This window comes from Passer montanus, unplaced genomic scaffold (assembly GCF_014805655.1).
Source record: "Passer montanus isolate IOZ18808 unplaced genomic scaffold, ASM1480565v1 scaffold95, whole genome shotgun sequence".
In the NCBI taxonomy this organism is placed as follows: domain Eukaryota; kingdom Metazoa; phylum Chordata; class Aves; order Passeriformes; family Passeridae; genus Passer; species Passer montanus.
In genome coordinates, this window is record NW_024374923.1 from 2,215,196 (window position 1) to 2,239,680 (window position 24,485).

At 40.9% G+C, this 24,485-nt stretch overlaps 1 protein-coding gene across 5 annotated transcripts in view; it reads left to right on the top strand.

Annotated features, from left to right (window-relative positions):
- Positions 1-23,419, top strand: part of ELF2 (E74 like ETS transcription factor 2) — a 34,903-nt gene extending 11,484 nt beyond the window's left edge. For 3 of the 5 annotated variants that reach the window (XM_039696077.1, XM_039696079.1, XM_039696081.1), the window contains 6 exons: positions 15,056-15,169; positions 16,133-16,306; positions 17,278-17,364; positions 20,549-20,741; positions 21,117-21,470; positions 21,700-23,419. In XM_039696077.1, the coding sequence (XP_039552011.1) occupies positions 15,056-15,169; positions 16,133-16,306; positions 17,278-17,364; positions 20,549-20,741; positions 21,117-21,470; positions 21,700-22,327 (1,550 nt within the window). In that variant the 3' untranslated portion in view covers positions 22,328-23,419. Of the gene's footprint in view, positions 1-8,717; positions 8,834-15,055; positions 15,170-16,132; positions 16,307-17,277; positions 17,365-20,548; positions 20,742-21,116; positions 21,471-21,699 lie in introns of those variants that run through there. The other 2 variants (XM_039696080.1, XM_039696078.1) reach the window with 2 other exon arrangements.
- Positions 23,420-24,485: the final 1,066 nt, after the last annotated feature.

Below are 24,485 nucleotides of genomic sequence, written 5' to 3' on the forward strand. Positions count from 1 at the left end.
TTTATTAATCATCAAAGTACCAAGTACAAGTTTGGGGATTTATTTTTTCATCACAGCTTTAAGGTTAAAGAAGCAACAAAATTACTGTTTTCAAGAAGCTGAAGTGTCATTCAGTTTGTGAACTGTCACCAGATTTTAAAATTTCATGTCCTGTCAGAAATCCTCCCTGTGGTAAAAGCTGAAAGTCTGTTTCAATTCTAAAACTCTTATTGCCACAGGGGGGTGGAAGATCTGCATCAAAAAAATGTTGATCTGAAATTGACCCTTTCCAGGATGGAAAAGTATTGGGCTACAAAGACCAGGAAGTTCACTTGAAACTATCATGTGAATTGACAGCCATTCTTAAGGATGGGGGATGTTGAATCAACAGGGAGTTTAGGCTTAACTCTCCCCCAGTTAAAACAAATGGATAAATAAAATATATAATTTAGAGAAATCATCTTTCTCAGAGGAAATTTCAGATCACCAGTTACACAGTTATCCCCATGGGAATCAGCTCTGCATCTCTATGTCCAGTCTTTAGTTACTGCCTGTCCTTCTTTCTGACTTTATATGTCTTCCCTTATTATGATTAAAACTGCTTCCTTCTATTGTCTCTTATAGAAATTTGAGTCTGTGAACTCAGATAAATTTTCATCAGTTAAATATAATCTACTAAGAACTTGGTATTAGATCTGGTTAGAATCTAACTTTTGCAATTATGGTATGTGTGTGTCAGGGATAGATAAAACAGTGTTAGAATTCATTCTGGCCAGACATCATTTGGTTAAACTGCTTCTTAGAAAAAATGAGTTAACACAAGCATCTGGTGTACTTCTTGTTAGTGCTGACATCCCCTATTGACTGAATGTCATTTTCTTACACTGACAGCTCAGTGAGAACTTCACACATGCAGAGAGACCATTTGCTTTAGAGGACAGTGCTGACTACAAAAAAAACAAACAGTATGGACATTTTAACAGCTTGATTAAACTCTCATTTTAAGTTGGCGCTGTCTTCCTCTATTACATTAGGGTCGCAGTTTGGAAACAGACACACGACTGAATGCACTGAGGTCATGCAACAACAGCTACTGTTTATCTTGGCTGCCCCCTTTGATAGGGGGTTCAGAATTCCCATGCCTGAACAACCTGTTAGTTGGGGTCTCAACACCGCCCAGCTCACAGGCCAGTGATAGATCTGCATTCAGGGATAAATGGGATTGGCTGGGGTTCCTTGTCTGAGTTCAAATCCAACCTATCATTGCTTCACCTGGCCACTTGGTTACTTTTATTCTAGAATGAACTAGGTTAGCCAAATTGGGCACAGTTATGGCCGGATTTATCTGTGCAGTTTCAGAGCAGCTGCAGCTGTGACATTCCTCAAAGAGCTAAGATGAAGCCTATGCACTAGATAAACAAAACTTTGCTTGCTCTGCTGCAAGAATTAGATGCCTCCTACACATTAATGGGGTAAGAGTTTGTCCTTTGGATGTCAACAAATTGTGTTTTACACACCATGCTGGTACTGCTACTGTATCCATGTGAATCCTTATTTTGCCAAGAAATCCATTGTACTTTTAGTGGTTAAATGTTGATGACAGTGAGGCAAAATTATTCCCCTCCTATTGCATGAGCTATTGCGTAGTGCTTGGAGCAGTTATGCCAAGGATATACACATCTTTGTTTTCAGTAACATTCTTAATTCAGAAACAAAATGCAACTGCAACTTAGATTTTGTGTCATCTTTGTTGGTGTTCTCTTTTCTGAGAAATTAAGGAAAAGAGCTCTACAACTGCTCCTTGGACAACAGTATTTTAACATAATGGTGACAGGCAGGTTGTGGTGTCAATTTCATTCTAGATTTCAGGTTTCTGCCTTGTAGCATTCAGTGCTCCATTCATACCGAAAGCATGCTGCAAGACTATTTTGTAATAAAGTCTAATTTAACTACACATTTCAGGCATAATTTTCTTTTTCTGAGGCTGATGTGAGGCTAATTCAATGGTTTGCTGGTGTGGGGCATTATGGGTTGGACTTCAGATGCACAGATGGATTCTCCTCCAAACTCCCTACTCCAGTTGCAGCTGGGAGTGAGAATTTGTAGGCTGTTACTGTGAAGACTCAGCCACAGCATTTTACTAATGTAAGCTGAAAAATTTGGGGGTTTTTACCTTGAAATTAGAAAGCAATAGGACATCCAAACTCATTGTGTTATGAGTGCACAAGAGTTAGTGGTGTTTATTGATCAAAAAGATAGTGAAAAACTATTGACATTAATAATTTTTAAAGGTGATCTGCATATTAAAAGAGAGATTGTAGTTGACAGCAAACTCTAGGATGAGAATAAAGCTGTGTTTGAGCAGGACATTTAATCTGTAGAAACATTCAGTGGACTTAGAGAATAGATGTTTGTTGTTATCAGAAAAGCCTTAAGGACTTAAAAATGATGCATTTGGGACAGAGAAATTGCTCAAGTGTGGCACAGTTTATATGCCAGCCTATTACCAATCTCAAATACTGTTAATTTTGTAAGATCGTATCGAGTGCTATGCAAATACCTGACTAATCATTGTCTAATAGACTGCCCTGGAAAGAATTTCCTTATAAAGCAGGGAAGTTTAAATATTGATTGTTTGTGGGTTGGTAGTTTGGTTTTTAAATTTTTTTCAAGACAATACTCTGCATGCACAAGTAATAATGCTGGAATGTAGACACTTGCTATTTTGATTAACTCTTTTTCAGTTTGTCAGAAGTAGTGCCAGATCCTGAGGATACATTTGTTTTTATTCTGTTTGGAATCATTAATTGCAGTACGAATAATGACATCAGGACTCTGAGTTCACACAAAAGTGCAGATTGTGACAGACTTTGGCATTGTTAGACTTCGGATGGTGTAGTCAAGAAAATGAGCTTGGCATAGTCATGGACCACTTTCCTCAATATTTCCCTGCATCTTCCAGGGACACTTTGTGGTTATTTTGTTATTTGGACATTTTCTACTGTTAAATCCAAAGTGGATGGTAATGATTATGTTGATGTACTGATAAAACAGATGGCTGCATCTTCTTGTGTGTTTTCTGGCATTTAACTGCTAAAAATGCTTCTTTCTGTTGTTACCTTTGCAATGCAGTAATAGGTATCAACAGTGATGGCCTGCTGTTGAAGACAGCAGCTACTTCTGTAATTATTAGATGGGAATTTGTTTAGCATCCTGGCCAAAACTGACCTTTATGTAACTTTAAAATTAGTAGGTGATTTGGGCACTTGGGACAGGGCATGCCTGGACTTCTGAAATTACTTGCAGCTTTTTGAAGTGATTGGTGTTTCAGGATTATCTCTGTTACCACTTGCAATATGTAGTGTAGACTGCAAATAATGCCCTCAGACTGCGTTAGGCTGATGCTAGCCAAATGCCAGTACACCCACAAAAATAATTTATTCATTTTCCACTGCTATAGTTAAGCAGAGGAGGGGGAAAGAAAAGACATGGGGTGAGATAACGATTAGCACAAAAACCCTTTAAGGGCAAAACAGCCTTAAAATTTTGAAAGGCATAAAGAAAAAAATATTAACAGAATTAAAAGAGGATAATGAGAACTAAAATTATTACAACTCCTTCGTCCCCCGTCCTTCTTTCCTTCCCACCGACAGCACAGAGAGACAAAACACAGAATTATTAGTCAGTTTGTCACTTCTAAAATCTTTCTTCAGTTCACTTAGGGAGAGGAGTTTCTTGCTATGCTGTGGGGTCTTTCCTACAGGAGACAGTTCATTGTGACCTTTTCCAAGGTAGTTTTAATTTTCATGGCAAACAGTCCGCCCAAAACCTGCTTGCAACGTGAAGTCCCTCCCACGGGCAAAGCAGTCTTCCCACAACTGCTTTTCTTGGGCCATCTAGCTTATGGAGTGCAGTTTTTAAGGATGAGTTGTTCTAGTATAAGAGCAAGTTTCTCCTCTGTTTCTGAAAGCAAGAGTTTTCTTTCTGTTCAAACCTCTCACCCGGTCACAGCTTTTCATCATCCACATGCTCCAGCACGAGTGCCTTTTTCTCACGGGCTGTAGGTGAATGCCGCATCCCCGCATGCACTTCATGAATTACAGGGAAACAGTTTGTTCTGTTGTAGTCCTCGTCGTGGCTTGCAGAAGAATTTCAGCTCCGATGTCGGGAGCACCTCCTCCTCCCCCTCCCTCTTTTGCACCAGCCTTAGTGTCACCGTGTTGTTCTCTTCATGTGTCTTCACCTTTTTCTTTTATCTGACTCGGGAGAGAATTGGTGTTTGCAGGTTCGTTTGTTCTCAAGTCCTATCAGTTGCAATGGTTTTTATAGAGCTCTGCAGCGCTGGAAGGTTGATCTTGTCCAGGCAGGCCCCGAACTGGGGAAAGGCTCGCCGAGCTTCTCTCTGTATGGTTCGTGTGGACTCCGCGCTGGCTGCGGGCTCCGCTCCGGGCGTTTTCTTCGTGCGGGACGCTGAAAGAAACCCCAACAAACTGCTGCCGCTGCTTAGTCCTGTCCGTAGCATGGCTGGTTAAAAGCGGCTAAGTAAATAAAGAGCATTGCGAGGCATGCCGAGACAGCTGCAGCCGTGCGTGGTTGCCTGGCTGGCCGCGGTGCCGGGATACGTCCCGCGGTGGCTGCTCCGGGACAGGGTGCAGCGGCCCTCTGGGAAGGGGGCCCAGCCGGACCCCCCCTAACCCTTTGGAGAGCAGGGAGCAAGACAGCTTCCCGCGGTTTTTCGTTCTTAAATATGTTGTCATAGCGGCGTTATCAGGTTTGTTTTTTTTTCCCTAATTGGTTTAGCAGTGTGGTAATTCTCAGAGCCAGCCAGGGATTGGTTTTGCCAGGCATGGAAGGAGCTGCTAGCACCTCCTCACAGGGAACCACCTCCGTGGCTGACTTTTTCCCACTTCGCCACTAATCAATTAATGCCAAACCAGCGCACAGATTGCCATCTACCCTCCACTTACTTAAATTAACTCAAACAACTCAGCTCTGTAAAAATAAGCAAGTGCTTTGTGATTGCCTTTTCCCAGGGTAGCTTTGTCTTACTAGAATACAGCTGGAATCCTCTGGGGGTAAAAGTAATTCACTGCACACATTTTTTTCTTTCTGGTTAATTATTTGCTGTCAGTGGAAGGAAAATGTGCAATTGGAAGGCTGTACTTTTAGCATTTCAAGCTACAATGCTTGTGGAGTAGTTTTCCAAGAGAAAACTAGTCTGTTATCAGAGAATGCTTTCATCATATTTGTGGGAATTGTAGGAAATGCAACTTTGCATAGGAGACTGTGGGAGTGGAGAATGACAATTCCTCTGTAAGCCCTGAATGCTCTGTTAGTTTTGAGGACTGTTCAAGGACATGCTTAAGGTAATTGATGATTCTATGCCAATCCAAGTCTGCAAATCTGATGAAACCCACCAGGTCTTCAGATTTTGAATTTACATCTGCTGTTTTGGATGCAATTAGTCACATCCAGCTGCTTTTTAAAAATTGTTTCTTGGTTTTTCAAAATAATCTGAATGAGTTTTAACTAGTGTATATTGCAGAGAAGAAGTGATACATTTCCTACATTTCCTTTGTTGTGAACAAAGTTGTCCATATCCCTTAACCAGAAAGCATGAGCTGATAGATATTTTACTCCTGTGTTTATACAAGAATGGAGATAGAATTCACTTGTCTTGAAGTTCCTTAAAGCTTATGACAAACAGGAATGTAGTAACTAGAAGCATAATTTTGAATAACTTTCCAGCTTATTAAACATTTTGACTGGGTTTTTTTCCTGGCAGTTAATAAACGTAGCATGTAGGTCTACCTGGCTATCTTGACAGCTGAACTTGTGTGTTTAAAATTACAATAAAATTTAGTCTGTGTATAGTAACAGTAAAAACAAACAAAAGCCAATCAACAATAAACTAGGGTAAATAAACATGTTTCTGTCTGACAAAGAGTGATGCTGGTCCAGAATCTGTTCCTCTACGCATTTTTTTTTTTATTACTTTTTTCATGCCAGAGAAATGAAATTTCTGCAATTTCCTGTGGCCCTGTTCCATTACAGTATTTCTTGCTTCAGTGGGCCACCCACTGAGTAGATTTTGTAGCCCTCTTTTTCAGCCTAGAAAGGAGGCTTTAAAAGAGATTAAAAAGTTGAATGCACATTTACTTTTTTCCTGTTGACTTTTTTTTCCCCTGAAATAATAAGATTTTATTAGCATGACAAATCAATCAACATTCATAAAATACTAGAAATAATATAATGTAAACAGATGAAACTGCAGGACTTTTGGAGAAAGTTGCATTCCTCCTTAAAGACAGTATTATGCTTTAATACTAATACAGATAAGGTATGCATAGGTCACTTCATAATTTGTTGTGGCTTTTTGCATAATAATCTTGGAAGTGCACAGGCTCAGATTCTTTTAATTTTCATGTGATTGGAATCCCTTGGGCATCCAGTGAGAGGGAAGAATCAGAGCACTTGTGTGCAGCTGTTCAAGTCCATTTCGTGTGCATTGGCAAACATTGTGCTGTCTGTTCTTGCAGTAGTAAATAAGTGCTACTTAAGAAACTAGTATTAAACCAAGAACTTAATGTTTAATATTCTTTTTTTCTTTTTTTTTTTCATTTTGGACCTATTGGGTTTAGCAAAAGTTAAACAGTGCCAGTTACTTACATGCACTTGCTCAAGTAGTCCACACATCTCAGGCAAAACTTTATTGGGTATGAGTCAAATGCTTCAGTTTTTTACTGAAAGCTGCAATCAGTAAACAATCCTCACTGAATTACATAGCAATCAAAAAAGGAAAAAACTATGAGTGCACCTTTTCCAAAGTATGGTAGTGTGAACTCCTGTTGACATGGGTGTGGCTCTTCAAAGGCATTTAGCATCTCAGTACAGCTTTTGATCTGGATCTAAACCGACAAACTTTTAAACTGTATTTTATAGCTTGAAGTGTGGATAAATAAGAGTTTTTAACAACAGGAGGTACACAGGACAAAGTGACAGGACTACACGGTTGTTCCAGTACTCTGTATCTAAGCTGAAGCTGTGGTGTTGCTACACTACACCGTATAAGGCTTCCACTTCAATCTGAGTATGTTCTAATGAACGACTATTAAATTTTATTGCACATTTAAGTGTGTGCCTACCTAAAATGTCTTTTCTTGTCCTTGGGCTTGTCTCCACTAGGAAAATTTCTGCTGGAGAATACAGCAGAGTCCCCTAGTGGAAATATGCTGATGGGAAGAATTCTTGTTAGCACTGCTGTTGCACCTCTCTGAATAACAAAAGCTGACAGGAGCACTCTGCTGTTGGCAAAGCTGGAGCTGCATGAGAGCTTTTTGCCCTCACAGCTGGCTAGGTGCCTTTTTTGTCTGTGCTTCTGGCTGTGGAAGAATCCTGACTGGCAGAATTTTAGCACCTATTCTTACCTATCATGGCCTCTCTCATGAATGTGAGAGTGAATGATGTTGCTTGCAGGTCTTGCTCTTTGTCTGATGAGGCACTGCAGAAATTAATTCCTTATGCCCAGGAATAGATGACTGCTATCTACAAGATGCCCGATTTTTTATTTGTATATTATAAACATTATGTACAAATACAGTTATGAAAATGTAGTCCTATAATGTCTTGGGAGCTGTAGTGGAGGACTAGTATTTGTCAAGAGTTCAAAGCACTGAATTTACCAGCTGGAGTTGATTTTTGCTGGATACTATTTTGTGATTTTGGTGCTGGGGAAAATTGCTTCTAAATTGTTCCTTCTGCTTTAGGTCCTAGGACTACTGAAACTTGAGAGGGGAAGAGATTGTGTAGTCAGATTGCAGCTGGATCCCTTCACCTTGTTTTCATGGAGCTGTGAAGATTATGTGTTCAGGGAAGGCTCTGTAGGCAGCAGGTGTTTGCTAGATCCTTGCTTTAACAGTGTAGGCCTACTCAGGTGTGTGATGTTAATGAAGGAATTCCTGTGTGTAATTTCCATGCACAGCTCTGTGTGAGACATCCTTGGCTTTTCTTGGTGCAGCTGCTCTTTGTATGCAGCTCTGAAGTTTTACCCTGGGAGTAATCACTGCTACCCACATGGTTTGGGTAGGGAGTGTGGAGAGTGTGTTCTCCTGACCGGTGCCTCTCCAGGGGCCTGGCAGGTAATGCTGTGGCCTCACTGCCACAGCTGTTCTTCAGCAGGGAGAGGACGCAACCCTAAAAAGTGCTGATAGTGGTTTTTTTTGGTTTTTTTTTTTTTTTTTTTTTTGGGGCCTGGCAGGTAATGCTGTGGCCTCACTGCCACAGCTGTTCTTCAGCAGGGAGAGGATGCAACCCTAAAAAGTGCTGATAGTGGTTTGGTTTTTTTTGTTTTTTTTTTTTTTTTTTAAGAGGGCCATGAAACTTTTTTCACTCCACAAGTCTTTTCAGAGATGAATCGTGGGTGGGACCTCTGGCTAGCTGGAATAAGCCCTGTTACTCTAACGGAGATAAGGTGGATTGCAGGCACGGAGCTTTTCTGGCAAGCTGTTACTAACATAGGTGCCCCGGGGACTTGTCAAGGAGAAATCTGGTTAATGCGTCAGCGGTCGCCTCGGTGAGGACTGTCCGGCTTATACCGGTAGGTGGTTTGCCCCGGTCAGGAAGTGTCACCGGGGCACGGAGGTGCGGATGGCCGAGGGCAGCGGAGGGCCGCGTTCGGCCGGGCTGCGCCGCGTCCTTGCCGCGGGCGCGGTGCGGGGAGGCGCTGCCCGTCCGGCGGGGCGGCCGGCCGCCGCGCGCGCCCGCCCGTCAATGTGAAGCCGCTCCGGCAGCGTAAACATGGCGGCATCCGTGCATGAGGGGCCCACGAACCAGCTCGACCTCCTCATTCGGGCCGGTGAGCTGCGCCGCTGCTGGCCGACCCGGGGCGGGAGCGGGGACGGGCCGGGGCGGGGGGGAGGACGCGGCGCACGTCGCGCTCCGGCGCGGGAGGCAATGGAGGGCAATCAGGAAGTGATCACCTTGGCAGCGGCCGGCCCGCGGCACTCGCCTCCCGGCGCGGGCGGCAGCGCCGGGAGTTGCGGCGGAGTTTGGCGGGGTCTGGGAGGCTGGGGCGAGAACCAGGAAGTGCGCGGGGCTGTTGTCCTCCTGCCTCTCCCGGCCCTCTCCCCGCTCCGAGCGCTGCCGCCACGCCGTCTGAGCGGGCAGGCCGAGTGCCGCCGCGCACCGCACGCAGGGCCGCGGCCCGGTCTCGCCGGGCACGGCGTCCCGCGGTGTTGCGGTGCCTGCCCCCCGTGCCCTTTTAAACTGCGCTCCGGCGGCGGGGCGGGAGGAGGCGCCGGCGGCCGGGCCGCGGCCCCGCCGCGCCGCCGCCGCACGTGGCCGCACCGGCCTGCGGGCGCCCCCGGCGGGGCCGTGCGCCCTCCCGGGCCGGGAATGCCGTTCCCTGCCCCTGCAGGTGCCGCGCTTTCTCCGGCCGCTCCTCTGCACCTCAGCCCCCGGGCGCACGCCGCTGCCGGGACATGGGCGGTTTACGCCAGGTGTAGCACTTCTTCGGGGTTGTGTTTAGCGTCCTGCGTGGTTTGGTCTCTTTCCGTTTTGTTATAGCGGTCTGACAACAGGATACTGCGGTGATCGCAGGACTTGTCTCAAAGTGTGGTAAAGCTCTGCAGGGCGAGCAAGGTTACAACTGACCCAAACCTCAAATGCGGTGCTGAGCATTCAGTCCTCCACTGAAGTTGTACTAGATCTGATTTTATTTTTGCCTTTGCAGCATGAGGCTCAACTTCTAAAAGTAGTTCTTGGAACCATAAAGAGTGCAGTGTATGGCATTATAGGTAATGAATTGTGCAGTAGCTGCACGTGGGTTTTCAGAGTCAAGCTTAATACTGGCTTTGCATTGACATGGCAGTGGGTTTTTACAGGCCTGAAGATAAATGCTCTGTCGTTTATCAGTGCATTAAGATATTCTTTCAGAAAGGGCCAAGTCACATACTCGTCATCGCTTATTTTACTTAATGTGGAAGAATATCCAGGGTTTTTTGGAGGAGGATGACCCACACCCCAGACATGGAAAAATGCACTACAAAGCAGTGAAGAACTGTTCTGCTGCGCAACAGAAGGGGAGTAGGTCTTAAACATTTTGACACTTGGGTCTAGGATGGATCAGTAGCTTGACTTTGCCATTAGAACAACTTTGATTTCTGCAGGTCTCACTGCTGCAGATCTCAGTGAGTTGTTTTTTACTTTTGACTGTCTGAATAGAAAACGTTTAGGTAGTTGATCATTGTGTCAACACCTTCTGCAGTCACTGTAACTAGATTGCTTGAGATCGAGCCCTTAGATAAATAATGAATGACCTTTGCATTGCTCTTTTTGATGTCCTTTGTCATACTAATCTCATTAGCTAACCAACTTCATTACTTTTTTCCATATTTGCATTGCAGTGACTGGTACCTATGCAGGCCTAGTATTCCCATCATCATACTATCAAGATACCATATCTGTTTACTTAGTTTTGTATGTAGATATCACGTGATTTAAGTTAGGAATTCTTTATCCTAAGGGGTTCTAATAATTATATGTTGCTTTCGCCCGTGGCTGCTGTTTTCACTGTTGACAAAACTTCAGTGTTTAATAACTGTGGGAAATAAGATGGACCAAAATTGTTACTGCTTAGTGTTATCTTAATTGCCAGTTGTAAGAGCAACTCCTAAATTACTTTACAAAGATACGTTTTTGCTTTGTAGTTAATATTTCTGTCGATATTGGGCTGATAACATACGACTCACAGTGACAGAAGTGTTTTGAGATGGTTGCTCTCATCTTTGTTATTGATTAGCCTTTATGCCGTGGGTTGGGCATCATCCTTAAATTGTGTGTAGCTGAGAGTTTTGAACAGAGGCAGGCTTAGGGAATATTAAAAAAGGCAAGAAATTGGTTTTTGGTTTCTGAATAAATATCCACCATAAAACAAGCAGTAAACTGAAGAATGCTTTCTTTTCCAGTCAAGTTTTGCATACAGAAAGATTTCTGGATATTTTGTACAGAGGCAGTTCAACTGCTTTTAATTAAGATGTTGTTTAAGCACTGTTACTAACTTCCAACGCTGCTTTTAAACGCTGAAATAAAACAAGCACATGAATGCCAGTAAACTTTTAATGAGGTTTGTTAGTGTATAGTAGTCGCTCTACTGAATTCCATGCTTGGAATCCTGAATTCTTCATTAAAATGTTGCCTTGGTTGCCTGATAGTATTAAAGGGTAAGCTATTGCAGGTGCTACTGTAGTGCAGTGCAAAAGAGTAACATTTTGAAAATTTCAATCCATTTTTTCAATCTCATAAACTGCTTTCATTAATTTTGTTAATCTTGTGTTAAAAGGGGAGGACATTGTTACCAAATGAATATGTTGCCACTATTTTTCTCTGTAAATCCAAAGTACAGCCCTTTCAGACCTAATTAGCAAGGTTAGTATTTTGTAACAGCTGTTGAGAACCTTGAATAATCTACGATACACACTGCCTGGGTAGGAAGTGGAGTTAGCAAACATTAGGCCAGCAGTGAAGATAGACATCAACTAGCCTACTTATCTATTCACACTTTGGATCTGAATTTGTTTTCTGGGGTTTATTTTTTTCTATAAATAGATCAAAATTTAAAAATCAAACATTCTAAAATAATGTGCCAGGGACTCAGATTCTTTCCTAAAAGCAGTAAGATGAGGTTTGATTTTAAAGAATGGAAGATAAGTGCTGGTGTTGGCTCGGATGTGTTCTAGATCAGTAAATGGCAGTTCTCTTGTTACTCAGTTACAAAAGTGTGGAAAATTTACTTCCGTCCACATAAACTACTTTGCTTCATTTGGGCAAGTGACAGTTCTTTCTGAAATGATTGTATAATATAACAGACCTACACCTTATATTTTTTGCTGAAACAATACAGTCTGTTTTACCTTTGGGGTCTTTCATGTAGTTGATAACATAAATATAATAGAATTGGGCATTTTTAGAGAAGTGGGTGATACACTTCAGTCTTTGATTAGAAATGTGACACTTGTGTATGACAGTCTTGGAAAGTTGTCTTTTTTGAATTATGGAATCCTCCTCATTTTGTTTTCATTTCCCCCCCCATCTTTTTTGTGAGAACTGTTGTGCTACAAGTGTACAAGTATAACTTGGTTGATGACATTTGATCTAGTCATTTGCAGGAAGAGCCGCCTGTTTTTTACTTGTCCCTTCTCTGAGAGAGCCTGCTCCCTCACTTCACCTTTTATGATGTCTTTTTTAGCTGGTTTTGGGTACCTTGTCTTCTGTCTGAGCACTCTGACATGCTGTCTTCTTTTAGACATTTTCTAGCATGTCAGAAAGATATTTTACATACATTTGTGCTAGGTTACAAATTTCTCTTTTTTTTCCTTCCCACTGTGTTGGTGCTGTAAACATTCCCTGCAAGGAAATGCAAAGTCCTGGTGTTCACTGGGTAGACAAATGCCTCTAAGGCTAAAACCATGTACTGAGTGAAGGAGAATTAGTTAGCTGGGAAGGCTTGAAAGTTGGTAATAGAACTGAATTTAGCAAGTGTTTTAATAGCTGTCCTTTTGGCAATGTTAGATTACTTTGTTAACTGTCGTGATAGACAGACAGCATGTGTTGTTCAGCCAAAGCCAGAAGTGTTACTATTTTTTGCTTGATATTTTCTAGGTGACGGTTTTAGTGGAGTCCCAAGTAGCTTCCAAGAGGCTTTTGTGGAGTAGATAGTGTGTTTTTATTGGAAATGGAAGGGGAGAGGTCGAGTGGCTCCTTTGCTTTGCTGTTAAAGTGTGCAGTCTTAGTCCCTAATGCTGGTTGTATTTCCTTCTCCTCCACTCTGGTCCTTTTGCAGAATATGCTAGTACTAGAAAAGTACATAGATGGCTTGCTGCTAGGTTTCTTGCCTGGTTCCTGCCCTCTGCTAAGTGCCTCTTAGTTTTGGTGCAGCATCTAAACTGTTCTCTGTAGGAAAATATTTTATGCTTTTAAGCATTTAAGAAGGTAGTGAATTCACTACCCTCTTACAATTGAAATTTGTCATCTGAGTTTGAATTTCTTTACAAAAGTCCTTTATATACTAGACCTAATGGCACAGAAGCAGCTATCTGGTTGGATAAGCTCTGCTGACATGCTTTGAATCTTATTGCATGCATTAGAATAATAACATATTAAATATTGATTTGGACTTTCTAATTTCAGTAGCGTTGTAGAATTTATACATTTTTTATCAATTATCTGAATTTTGTTCCTGTATTCTGATAATCGGTGAAAATTTTTATCAGGTAGATGAGGGAAACTTTAGTGATCAAATTCTGCGCCACTGAAACCTTTATTTAGAAAGGGAAATGTTTGGGGAGAAAGTTTCCTGCTGCAGGAGGGCCACTCCTGGTACAATGCAGGTGGTCAGCCTCTGACTTTGGATATGCCCAAACAGCTGCTTGGGAAGGAAACACTTGGCCAAGCATGGGGAGCATCCAGGGTTTGCAGCTGGGGAAGAGGCTCATGGTGCATAGTTTGTGCTGGTTGCCACTGGTTATCCAAGAAACAGAGTGAAAAATAAAGACCCTTTCCTGATTTTCCTGTTCTCTTAGGTAAGCTTTTATTGTTCATAGCCTGGGGTGAAGCAGTGTTGCAATGTCAGCTTTAACAGGCATCTACTGTTCCAAAAGATAAAGCCCTCTAAATAGCATCCCAGGCCATAGCTAACAGGCTGTGGTGGGAATCCCATCAGCCAGTCAGCAGATAGGCACCAGGCTGGCTCAGAACTTTCAGTCACCTGTAGTTTTGCATTTTTGCATCTTCCACATTTCACCCACTTTCAGCTTCTGGTTGATATCTTTATTCTGCTGGCTAGTAGATTTTTCAAGGTTTTAATCACTGCATTTCAAAAAACTGCAGTATGCTGGAAGGCTTCCCCATGTGAGCCTGCAGGGAATCTGTGTGTATTGCGTGTTTCTTTAAGTCAGAAGCAACTCTGGCATTATGTTTCCCTGCTTTTCACTAAACAAACCTCGAGTTATTTCTTAGACATATTCAGTAACAGCATACTTGCCTTGAAGTTTTTGTAGAGAATTATTCCCAAATCCTCTTTAGTTCTGTGATACTAGAGATAGGTGACTCTGCTTGGGCTAAAGATAGATCTCCTGGTTGCTGGCTGCCTTGCTGGACTGGTTCAGCTTAGAGCAGATGGCCATAAATGGAAAGAGCAACTGAAGAGAGACAGCTACCTTGGCCAGAGTGTGGATAATGGGCAACAGGTGTTTCTGCAGTCACCACTTTGCAAAACCTTTACAAGGGTGAGGAATATGGAGTTAGCTGTGCACAGAATTGTAGTTTTACATGGTACATTGGGAATTTTTAGTGTTGCTGCTGTGTTCAAGGTGCTGTGATCTGCACTGTGCAAACTTAACTGTGCTCTCTTGAAGTTGCATTATTTTTGATTAATTAGTTTTCCTAAAATTTCAGAACTTGAAAAAAGAACTATTTTTACCTTTTTGTCTTAGTTTTTGCATAAAGCACACCCTTTATACTGTTCGTTGTGTTTTCTGGTTATTTTTTTTTTTTTTTAATAATCAACCTGCTAAAATGAACTCAAAATTATTTTTAATGTCAGAAATCAAAACAGGATGTATGTTTTGGAAACTAGTCTAGTATTTCCATATATATATATATATACATAGACATGTATATGTATATATTTATCCAATAGACTGAATCTTTGAAGAGAAGTGACCTTTAGATTTTAATGCGTTTGTTAATTTATAATCATCTTCATCACAATCTGTTTTTTTCTGGTTACTTCGAAGGCAGAAGACAAATCTCAGTCTCTTTCTGAAAGCTTTTGAACTCCTCATGGAAATGAGTAGCTTGCTAGTGAACTAGAAATCTAATCTAAGAAGTGACAGTGTCAGTTCTGCTTGTCTTATGCCTTCCCTAAATACGTCTGTTGACAGGCAGGTACAAAAAGTGTGAAGACATCTGATAATCTTGTGTTTTTCATGTTAAAGATTGAGAAGTATAGTTGTACAGGTATACATGTGGACATCTGTAAGTAACCTGTTCTCATAATTTTTTTTGTATCCTTCTGCAGTAGAAGCATCAGTTCATGGCAGTAATGTGCCCTGCACAGATAAGACAATTGAAGCTGCGGAGGCCTTGCTTCATATGGAGTCTCCTACCTGCCTGAGAGATGCCAGGAGTCCTGGTATGTCAGCCACAGTCTCTGCTCTGGGAGCCATTTCTCCTTCTACTAATCCGTAAGACAAGCCAAGTAGGAAACCTGTTTCTGTGGAGAGCTGTATGCTGTTTAAAACATTTGCCTGCATATTTAAAAACTACTGATTTGTTTGAGTTTTACATGATTTCTTCACCCTGCAACACGTATACTTACAGATTAAATCATTTGTCTGAGAGGGGTTGTTGGGAAGAGATAGCTGAGTAATGACATATTTAAAATTAATTTTTCCCACTAAGCATCATGGAATACTTCCTCACTGTGCAGGTGACAGAGCTCTGGCACAGATTGACCAGAGAGGCCATAGAGACTCCATCCTTGGAGATACTAAAAAGTACAGGATCCAGGGCAACCAGCTCTAGGGGGCACAGTTTGAGGTGGACCAGGTCCCCTTCTAACCCCAGCCATTCTGGGTTCTGTGAATCTGACATTTCAAATTGCTAAAATAAAGAGTTATTTTAAGGGAAAAGAATTTCTATTCATCTTTCTATTTTATAAAGAATACCCAAAACCAATGTGTTGCAAAGTGTTACCAGTCTGAAAGACCAAACCTTAATGTTGATGGTTACTTTAACTGATGTCCCTTTTGAAGTTATTTAATATATGTTGGATGAAATAATGGTCAAACTGAAATGCAAAAGCTACGAAATAAGAAGTGGAAAAGGTGGAGCTCTAATTTGTTTAATTTAAAGTTGAGTTTGTTTCTGAAGAATATTGATGCGGTCCTTGGTTTTGCCTAAAACTACTGACAAGTGTGCATGTTTTGGGGAGTTGGATTGATTTCCAAGGTGACAGTATTTTGGAGCAGAAAAATATAGTAAGCAGAACTTACTACACTGTTGCGTATGCTTTGTTTAAAACAATTTTATGTAAAATACATTAAAATAATCAGGTAGAAACTTCATCAGATATTCTTTTTTTCTTCTCTTGTAGTAGAAGTTTTTGTCCCTCCTTGTGTGTCCACACCAGAATTTATCCATGCAGCCATGAGACCTGATGTGATCACAGAAACCGTGGTGGAAGTATCAACAGAGGAGTCTGAACAAATGGATGTATCTCCCATTCCAACTTCCCCTGATATCCATGAACCAATGAAAAAGAAAAAGGGTACATATTGCTTTTCATAGGAGCAATCTCAAAATTTTCCTTCTGTTGTCCACTGCTGTGGATGGTGCAGTTGATACAGGGGAGGATGGATTGGATGGTCTGATCTCTTTGCTCATACAAACAGATTGATGGGAGTCTGAAATGTGAGTTCTTAGAAGAATGGGTGTGCATCAAGAAAAAAGAGGGTGCAAGAGAATGGGCTTTGACAAGCCATAAAGGAAGATGGTTTCTGTGTTGTATATTTTAACACAAAGTGGAGGAAGGATAGAGTATTCAAAGAGGACTTCTGTGGTGGGTAGCTGCTGGTGTCTGAAATGTGGGTATATTTGGTGACATGGTAGACTTGGGGTTCATGCTGTGAAGCAACAGGGTAAATATTAACTTAAAAAAACCCATAAATCAGTTTACAAAATCATTATAAGATCTTTGTAAAATTTTTGTCTTTCTTGTCTAATTGGCATATCTTGGAGAAACAATTCAGAACAGTGTTTGATTTCTAAGCATTTTGCTATTACATGAGAGGTTGGCACCTTGTAAGGTTGCTCTCTCTGGTCTAACAGTTTTGTTAGAGGCATCAATACAGTTCACATAACTTTAGGAACTTTGATTTAATGGTTTCCAGACATGGTTTCCATCTCATGGCTGAGATGGAATATTTACTTGTAATTTAGAGGGAAAGAAATGCAATATAGTGATAAAACTACACAAATCCAAGATCTGTGAGTCTTAGAATTAATAAAAATGCACATTAACTTGTCTGCAATTGAGTTAAATCTGCCTATGAAGTAAGCAACCAAATCATAATTACACTGAATGTGCAGTAGTAATCTAAGAATCTAAGTTTATCCATACCTGTAGTGAGGAAACAGCAGGGGGGGAAATACACAAATTGCTTTTTTCAGCAAAGGCAAACTAAAATTTTTCTCTGCATATGATTAATACTTCTTTTTTTCCCCATGTATTATGTGCAGCTGGCCGTAAACCCAAGACACAGCAATCAGCTTTATCTGATGGGTCTCCAGATCTAGGTATAAAGAAGAAACCTAGAGAAGGCAAAGGTATATTTTTCCATTCATTGAGTCTTTAAAAATAAGCAGTGTATCTGCATGGTATTTATCACTGTAAATGTACATATCTTTAAAAATGTGATGGATGAGATTGTGTTGACTTTCATTAGAGTTTTATTCAATGTCTTTAAATTTGTTTGTACAAGATCTAGCACAAGGATGTATGCTCTAGGAGTCTCCTCTAGCATCCTCCGCAGTTAATAGGCTTTCTCATTTTTTATTTGCTTCACTTTGTGGTTATTGACTTGTGATGTCTTTTGTGTTCTGTGTCAACTTAGTGCTACACGCGTAATTTATTAAGCTACTGCTGTAAGACTTGTTTTCAAGTAGAGGCATCATATGAGCATTTAGAAAGGTGATGCTTGGAAGTAAAGGTAATAAGGTTAGAAATATGATTTCTTAGTTAATTGACAAACATCAGTGGGAATATATTCCTTGACTAATAGGTTCAGTTTAGTTTAAGGAGAAAAACAAATGATGATGTGTTTCTATATTGGTTGAGTGGAGAATTATGTGCAGAAGAGTTCTAGTTTCCTAGTGTTTCTCCTGATAAATAGAGGCTCCTTTCTTGGATTCCAAGCCCCTGCTAGTCATTCAGTAAGGAGGCAGACTGGGACATTTGCTCACAGCTTACCTTTGGGATGGTATGCAGTGTATCAGCCTTCCCTGGCTACAGGTGAAAAATCTGGATCTTGCCTCCACTTGGTGCACTGAAAGTTGTTCTGAGATGTTGCTACACCTGGGAGTAACCAAGTTCAGTGACTTGGACTTGAAGAACATGCTGGCTGAGAAAGTGTGCAGTGGTCAGCTCCACTATTATTTTGACATTTGTTTAAAAACAAGGTCTCTGCAGTTTATGTAATTCCTTATCGGGCTACAGCTCCTGAGTCAGCATGTTTGTCAGTCGGGCAAGGAAGAATGGGACTGACTTGATGGAGATGTTTGCTCATGGAAACCAGTGCAAACACTAATTCAACTTCCCTGCAGTGCCCACAGTTGCTTTAGATCTGGTGTAGCAGTGGACTTCAGGGGAGATGACAGATTTTGTATCTGCTATATTTAAAAATAATCTTGTTTAGTATTTCCTTTTTATGTAGTCTTTTTGAATCCTTACTTTTATTTCTGTTTCAGATTTTAGTATTACAGCTTTCTGTTACTTGAACAGTACTTTCCAGTTGTCCCAGGTCCTAGTTTCCTGGAGAAATAATATTAAAAAGGAGGCCTGTATTTCTTTCTGTTCTCCTTTTTGTGCTGGTGAATTCAGCTCTATAGCTTCTTGTTTTATAAGGTGGGAGATGGTACTGCTCTCTAGTTTTCAGGAGATTTTTTAGCTTTCTTTTAAATTTTATTTCTATGGCCCTTCCTAATGGCCTGCATATATCTCTTGTTCTCATGAAGTATCTCATTAAATATTTTATACTACAACTGGAATAAATTAATTTTTTCTTGATATCCTGCAAAATACTTTGTTAACTGGATTTAATTTTTGTTACTTATTTTAAAAAGCACTTGCAAAGGGTAGGCTATTTCATATGCAGCATGGTTTGGAAAAACAGGAATTATTCTACAGTTTAGTACTATTGGAGTTAAGTCATGGAGAATGAGAGATAATTGTGCACATTTGGAAAGGGGATCCCGTGTTGGCATTCCTTCCTTTGTGCATTCTGGGTACTTTCTGGTGCAAAGTGAGGCAGCTGTAAATCTGATTTAATTGTGCCCTACACTTTATTTATTCTCTTGAAGATCCTGTTTGCTTTCTAATCCTGAAGGCCACTTAAGTTTTTGCAGAAACTCTGTTGTAGACCTACAGCATTTAGTGGTCAACCCAGAAATTCACTTTCTAAGGAGTAAAACCCCTGAGATTAATTCCCTAAAATTGAGGATGATTTAAAGATCCCTGAGTTCTCTTCTTGACTCTTTCCTCATATAGGTCTTATTCAAATGTCTCTGAAATCTAGTTGAATTTCTAGTTGTATTTCTTGAGTAGGTACTTACTGTTGTTTGGAGCATATTGTAAAGTACAATTTTTCACTATGAGGTGCTTTTCCAGAAAATGGAACTTGTGATCTTTTTTACCCTTTGAGGTTTTCAAAGATAGCTGACTTCTCAAAATCTGCAACAGTGGTCTCTAATCTGCCTTAATTTATTTTAATTATCTTTGCATGGCATAACAAGTGCTATGCTAGACCATTAAATTGCAAGAATTAATGACCTTTTCTCACACAGGCAAAAATACAATTTGGTCCATGTCCTTGGACGTAAAGAATTAAAGAATTGTTATTAATATTCTGAGATTATTCTTCTTGTGGATCTTCGTTCTCCCTTCTCAGAAACTTGAGGAGTCTTTTCCAGCTGTACAAATTGCAATGTGATCTGCCTTTTTTTTTGGGTTCTCTTCCCCCTCCTCTTCCTAGAAGCACACGGTCAGGTCAGAGTGCAGACAGAACCTGTGTTACATTCTATGGCATCCTGATACAAACCCCTTCCTGGGGCTTCTCCAGTGAAGATGGTGCACCTCTTGAATACCTGACAAGTGCATTAAATTTTTAAGCCTGACTTCATTTTATACCCCCCTAATTACAGAAGAGTACATGGGATTTCTGCCCTGTGAATACTCGCCTTTAAGAAGTTGGACTGGGTTTCTACCTAGAAGGATGTTGGTCACTCTGCAACATGCACTTGGGCAGGATTGGAACATGGGGTGCACCAGCTAGTGTGAGAGCCCCGGATCCTGGACAAACTTAACCACACTTGAGATGATTTGTTGCTGCAGGTTGCATGCTTTTTAAAAACCACCTATTTATATCCTCCTGTTCTTCAGTGTCATAAAATGTACTGGCATTTTCATGCCCTGTTTAATCAAATACGAGAAGAAAATGCAAGTTCTTGTTCTGCTACATAGATAGGTACTGACTTAGAACACCCTCCCTTTTCAAGAACTGAGAATGGGTGGATTGGATTGAACAGGCAGGCTCCTGTGCTGTATAGCAGACCACTTGGATTGCCTCCTTTCAGAATGTAAATATTTATGGAAACTTCATTAAAATTAACAGAATGAATGAGTATGTGCAGGTTACATCCTCTGTGTAACATTGCTTGTAACGCAGGTCATATGGAGAACTTTCTGTTATCTTTAAAAGTGGTTTTCTAACACAAAAATGCTTTCTGATTGTAGGAAATACAACATACTTATGGGAGTTCCTGTTGGACCTTCTTCAGGACAAAAATACATGTCCTCGATATATTAAATGGACTCAGAGAGAGAAAGGAATCTTTAAACTTGTGGATTCAAAAGCTGTCTCCAAACTCTGGGGAAAACACAAAAACAAGCCTGACATGAACTATGAGACTATGGGAAGAGCTCTGAGGTAAAAACTCTCAGATCCTTAGGTTATCTATTACAATTTAAAATCTGATTCTTAATTTTGACCATAGAAATATAAAGGTTCTGAAATTTTAAAAACTTTGCCCTTTTGCAGATTTAGCCTTCGGTCTTGCAGTCCCTGTAACTTTTTATGTTACCAGTAAATTTGCAGTTTTAATTCCTGAAGTATGTATTTAAAAAGATAAGATTTTTTTTTCCAGGTAGATCCTTCAGATAATTTGTCAGTGTGTTCTAACAGCTTCTTTCCATACCTCCTTACATTGTAGATTTTACTGTGATTACTTCAGGTTTTCTTGTTAGCACAGAATGAAGTTTTCTTTAAAATATTGCTTACTACTTAATTGTACTTTCCTTGCAGATACTACTATCAAAGAGGAATCCTGGCAAAAGTTGAGGGACAGAGGCTTGTGTATCAGTTTAAGGAGATGCCAAAAAATATAGTTGTCATAGATGATGACAAAAGTGAGTCCTGTAATGAAGATTTGTCAATGCCTACAGATGAAAAGTCCCTGGAAAGAGTGTCTTTATCTGCAGAAAACCTTTTAAAAGCAGCACCCTCTGCACGTGGAGGAAAAAATTCCTCTCAGCTAAGCTGTACCAGAACAGAAAAAGCAGTCACCAGGGTTGTGAATATTGCCTCACCTGCTCATGACACATCCTCATCTCATCCTTCTACTACCACTGCTACTGTCCCAGTAACAACAGCTCCCAGGTTTGTGTTAATGGGGCTGATAAATTTCCAAAGTTCTGTTGCTAGATGTGCAAAAGGTTTGGGGTTCGGTTTTGCCTGCTGGTTTGGTTTTTCATTTTTTTGTTATTGTTTGGTTTGGGTTTTTTTAGGACCCGGTTAAAAACCTGTCTCTCTTAGAACTGTCTGTCCTTGTTGTCATGTGTAATGGTGCCCTGTGTTTTTGGCCTAAACACACATGTTTATTTTGTAGGACTGTTCGTGTGGCAATGCAAGTGCCCGTTGTCATGACCTCTCTGGGACAGAAAATCTCAACTGTGGCAGTGCAGTCAGTAAATGCAGGGTCACCGTTAATAACCAACACAAGTCCAACCACAGCAACAACTCCAAAGGTGGTAATCCAGACAATCCCTACTGTGATGCCAGCTTCTGCTGAAAATGGAGACAAAATCACAATGCAGCCCACCAAAATCATCACGATCCCTGCCACGCAACTCACGCAGTGTCAGTTGCAAACAAAAACGAGCCTGTCCGGGTCAGGAAGTATCAACATTATGGGAGCCCCACTGGCTGTTAGAGCACTAACCCCAGTGTCCATAGCTCATGGGACACCAGTAATGAGACTGTCAGTTCCTGCTCAGCAGGCCTCTGGCCAGACTCCTCCCAGGGTGATTAGTGCAGTTCTCAAAGGTCCAGAAGTTAAATCAGACATAGCCACTTTGAAACAGGAATGTGAAGTGAAAACACTGCAGCTGGTAAAAGAGGAGAAGCCGGTGGATGGAAGCAAGACTGTAACCCATGTAGTAGTAGTTAGTACACCCTCAGCTATTGCCCTTCCTGTAACAATGAAAACAGAAGGAATCATCACGTGTGAAAAATGAAGAATGGGTTTCTTCCAGCATGGACTTCTAACTGTTACGGTTTTGGATATACTGACATAACTGGGGGAGGGATGTGGATGCCACCACCAAGTCAAATAGGAGAGCTTTGTAATGTTAATAAACATGCACATGTTGAAGACTTACTGGAAAAAAAAAATTATTTTCCCGTGTTTCAGTGGGAATTAAACCACACTGATACGCTGATAAAAACTGCCTCTTCCAGTTGGGAAACAGCTGAACCTATGGAGAAGGAAAGAGAGAGGGACTGAAAAGGGACCAAACAATTTCACTACGCTACTGATTACCAAGTTACACTAAGACCTGCAACACTAAGAGAGAGCTGTGTGAGAGGTTTGCCTTGGTTTTTAGTTTTCAGGGGGAGAGGAAAGTCTCATTGTTACACAAATGGCAAATTTGATGCATTTTATGTGCATACCAGCGATTACTACTGTGTGCCCACAGTACTCAACTGGTGCTATGTGAAAAACTATGCTACTAGGTATTGTAGGAAGTGAAATAAAGGAGATTAAAGAGCTTCTAAAAGAAGACAGAGGCCTGGAGGGATTTTTGTATTATACAGCTTAAGCAGATTCAAATTGAAAGCCTTAGACTGATTTTCAGTTATCTTTCTTGAAATAAGCTAATGGCTTGTTTGTGTAAAGCTTTTTTATTAAAACAGATTTTTTAAAAACCTTGTACCTAGCACAGTATTGTTATAGAATAACATGTAACATATTTTGTATGGTAGTTAAAAGTCTGTCTAAATTTCTTAATCGTGGACAAAGTAGCAGCAGGTTTTCTGCCTTCTGCTGTACCATGCCTGTTTCTCTCACGTAGCCTTGACATCTGTGCATACATTTCAGTTTCAGCTCTACTCTCACTTCAAAGGTCACGCCCAGCATGAGCTTTTGTCAGGTAGCTCTAAACCTGTAAATTTTTTTAGTTGGAGTTAAGAGGGAAGTACCAGTGTTCAGAACGAACTATAATAGTTTGTATATTCAACATTTGAAGTATATTCTATTTTGTTGTACTCTTGTTTCAAAGTGTATTCAAGTAGGTTTTAATGAAATACAGAAAGAAAATTTAATGGTGTTTGGTGTGCTGTTTATTTTTTCCTTCTTCCTTTCTGCTAACCTGTTAACCTCCTTTTCTTGAAATCTTCCAGGCATTCATCCTAATATAGATGATACAGTGTGAAATTTTGGGACTCCTCCCTGCTTCAAAGGGCTGACCAACTCTCTCACTCATTTGTTTAAATATCTGAGAAGCTTGCTGTAGCTGGTGAGGTAACTTCTGGCAGGGGCCTAGTTCTTACACGTTTTCAGGATGGTGAGCATACACATGGGCTCTGTGAGCTACCTAACTGCTCCTCTAGCTACACCAGATACTGGTTCCATGTTTCCAGTCTGCATGGCTTCATATGTATCTTGCCCTGATTTCAGGAGCACCACGCTGGCACATCATGCTGTGGGTAGTCAAGTGCCCAATGGACCCCCAGTTCCTAGTGATATGCCCTGAAAAGTCTTCAGGACAGGAACCTGGGTAATCTTGAAATTTAGCTGAAGTCTAAATCTAAGTACTTCATGCCTGGAGGAGCAGTTTTAGCAGCTGTCTGGAACTGGCGTCTTCTGTAATGCTGGAAGACACAGAATGAAATAGTTTACATGCTGAGAACCAGGTTACTTGTAGCATCCTAGCAGCAAGGCCCATTCTTCCCCTGAACTGGTAAGAAAAATGGAAATAGCTCCACACAGCCAGGCTAGCATTGGGGAAACTATGAAAGGCTTCTGGAAAAACTTCTTTTTCATCCTCTTGAGCAGGGAGGTGGAGTTCAAGAACAAAATGAAGCTGAAGCAGATAGAAAAGTGTGTGTAAGGCAGCAATCCAAACAATCAAAAGTTCTTACACCTGAACTGTATTTCTGGCATGGGGTAGAGGACTAAGACCCCTTCACACAAGGAAAGGGAGAGAAAAGACAACTTTTTTTTCTAAGAAAGGTAAGAAAGGGAAGTAGGGGGAGCTGGGCAATCACTTGATTAATTTGGCAGTCTGAGAGGTACTAATGTTCTGTGTAAAGGGAAATGGAGCAGTGTAAAGAGAGGCAGGTGGTAGAAATCTGAGCCAAAAGATAAGAAGAGAGAAACAAGTGTTTTTAAAC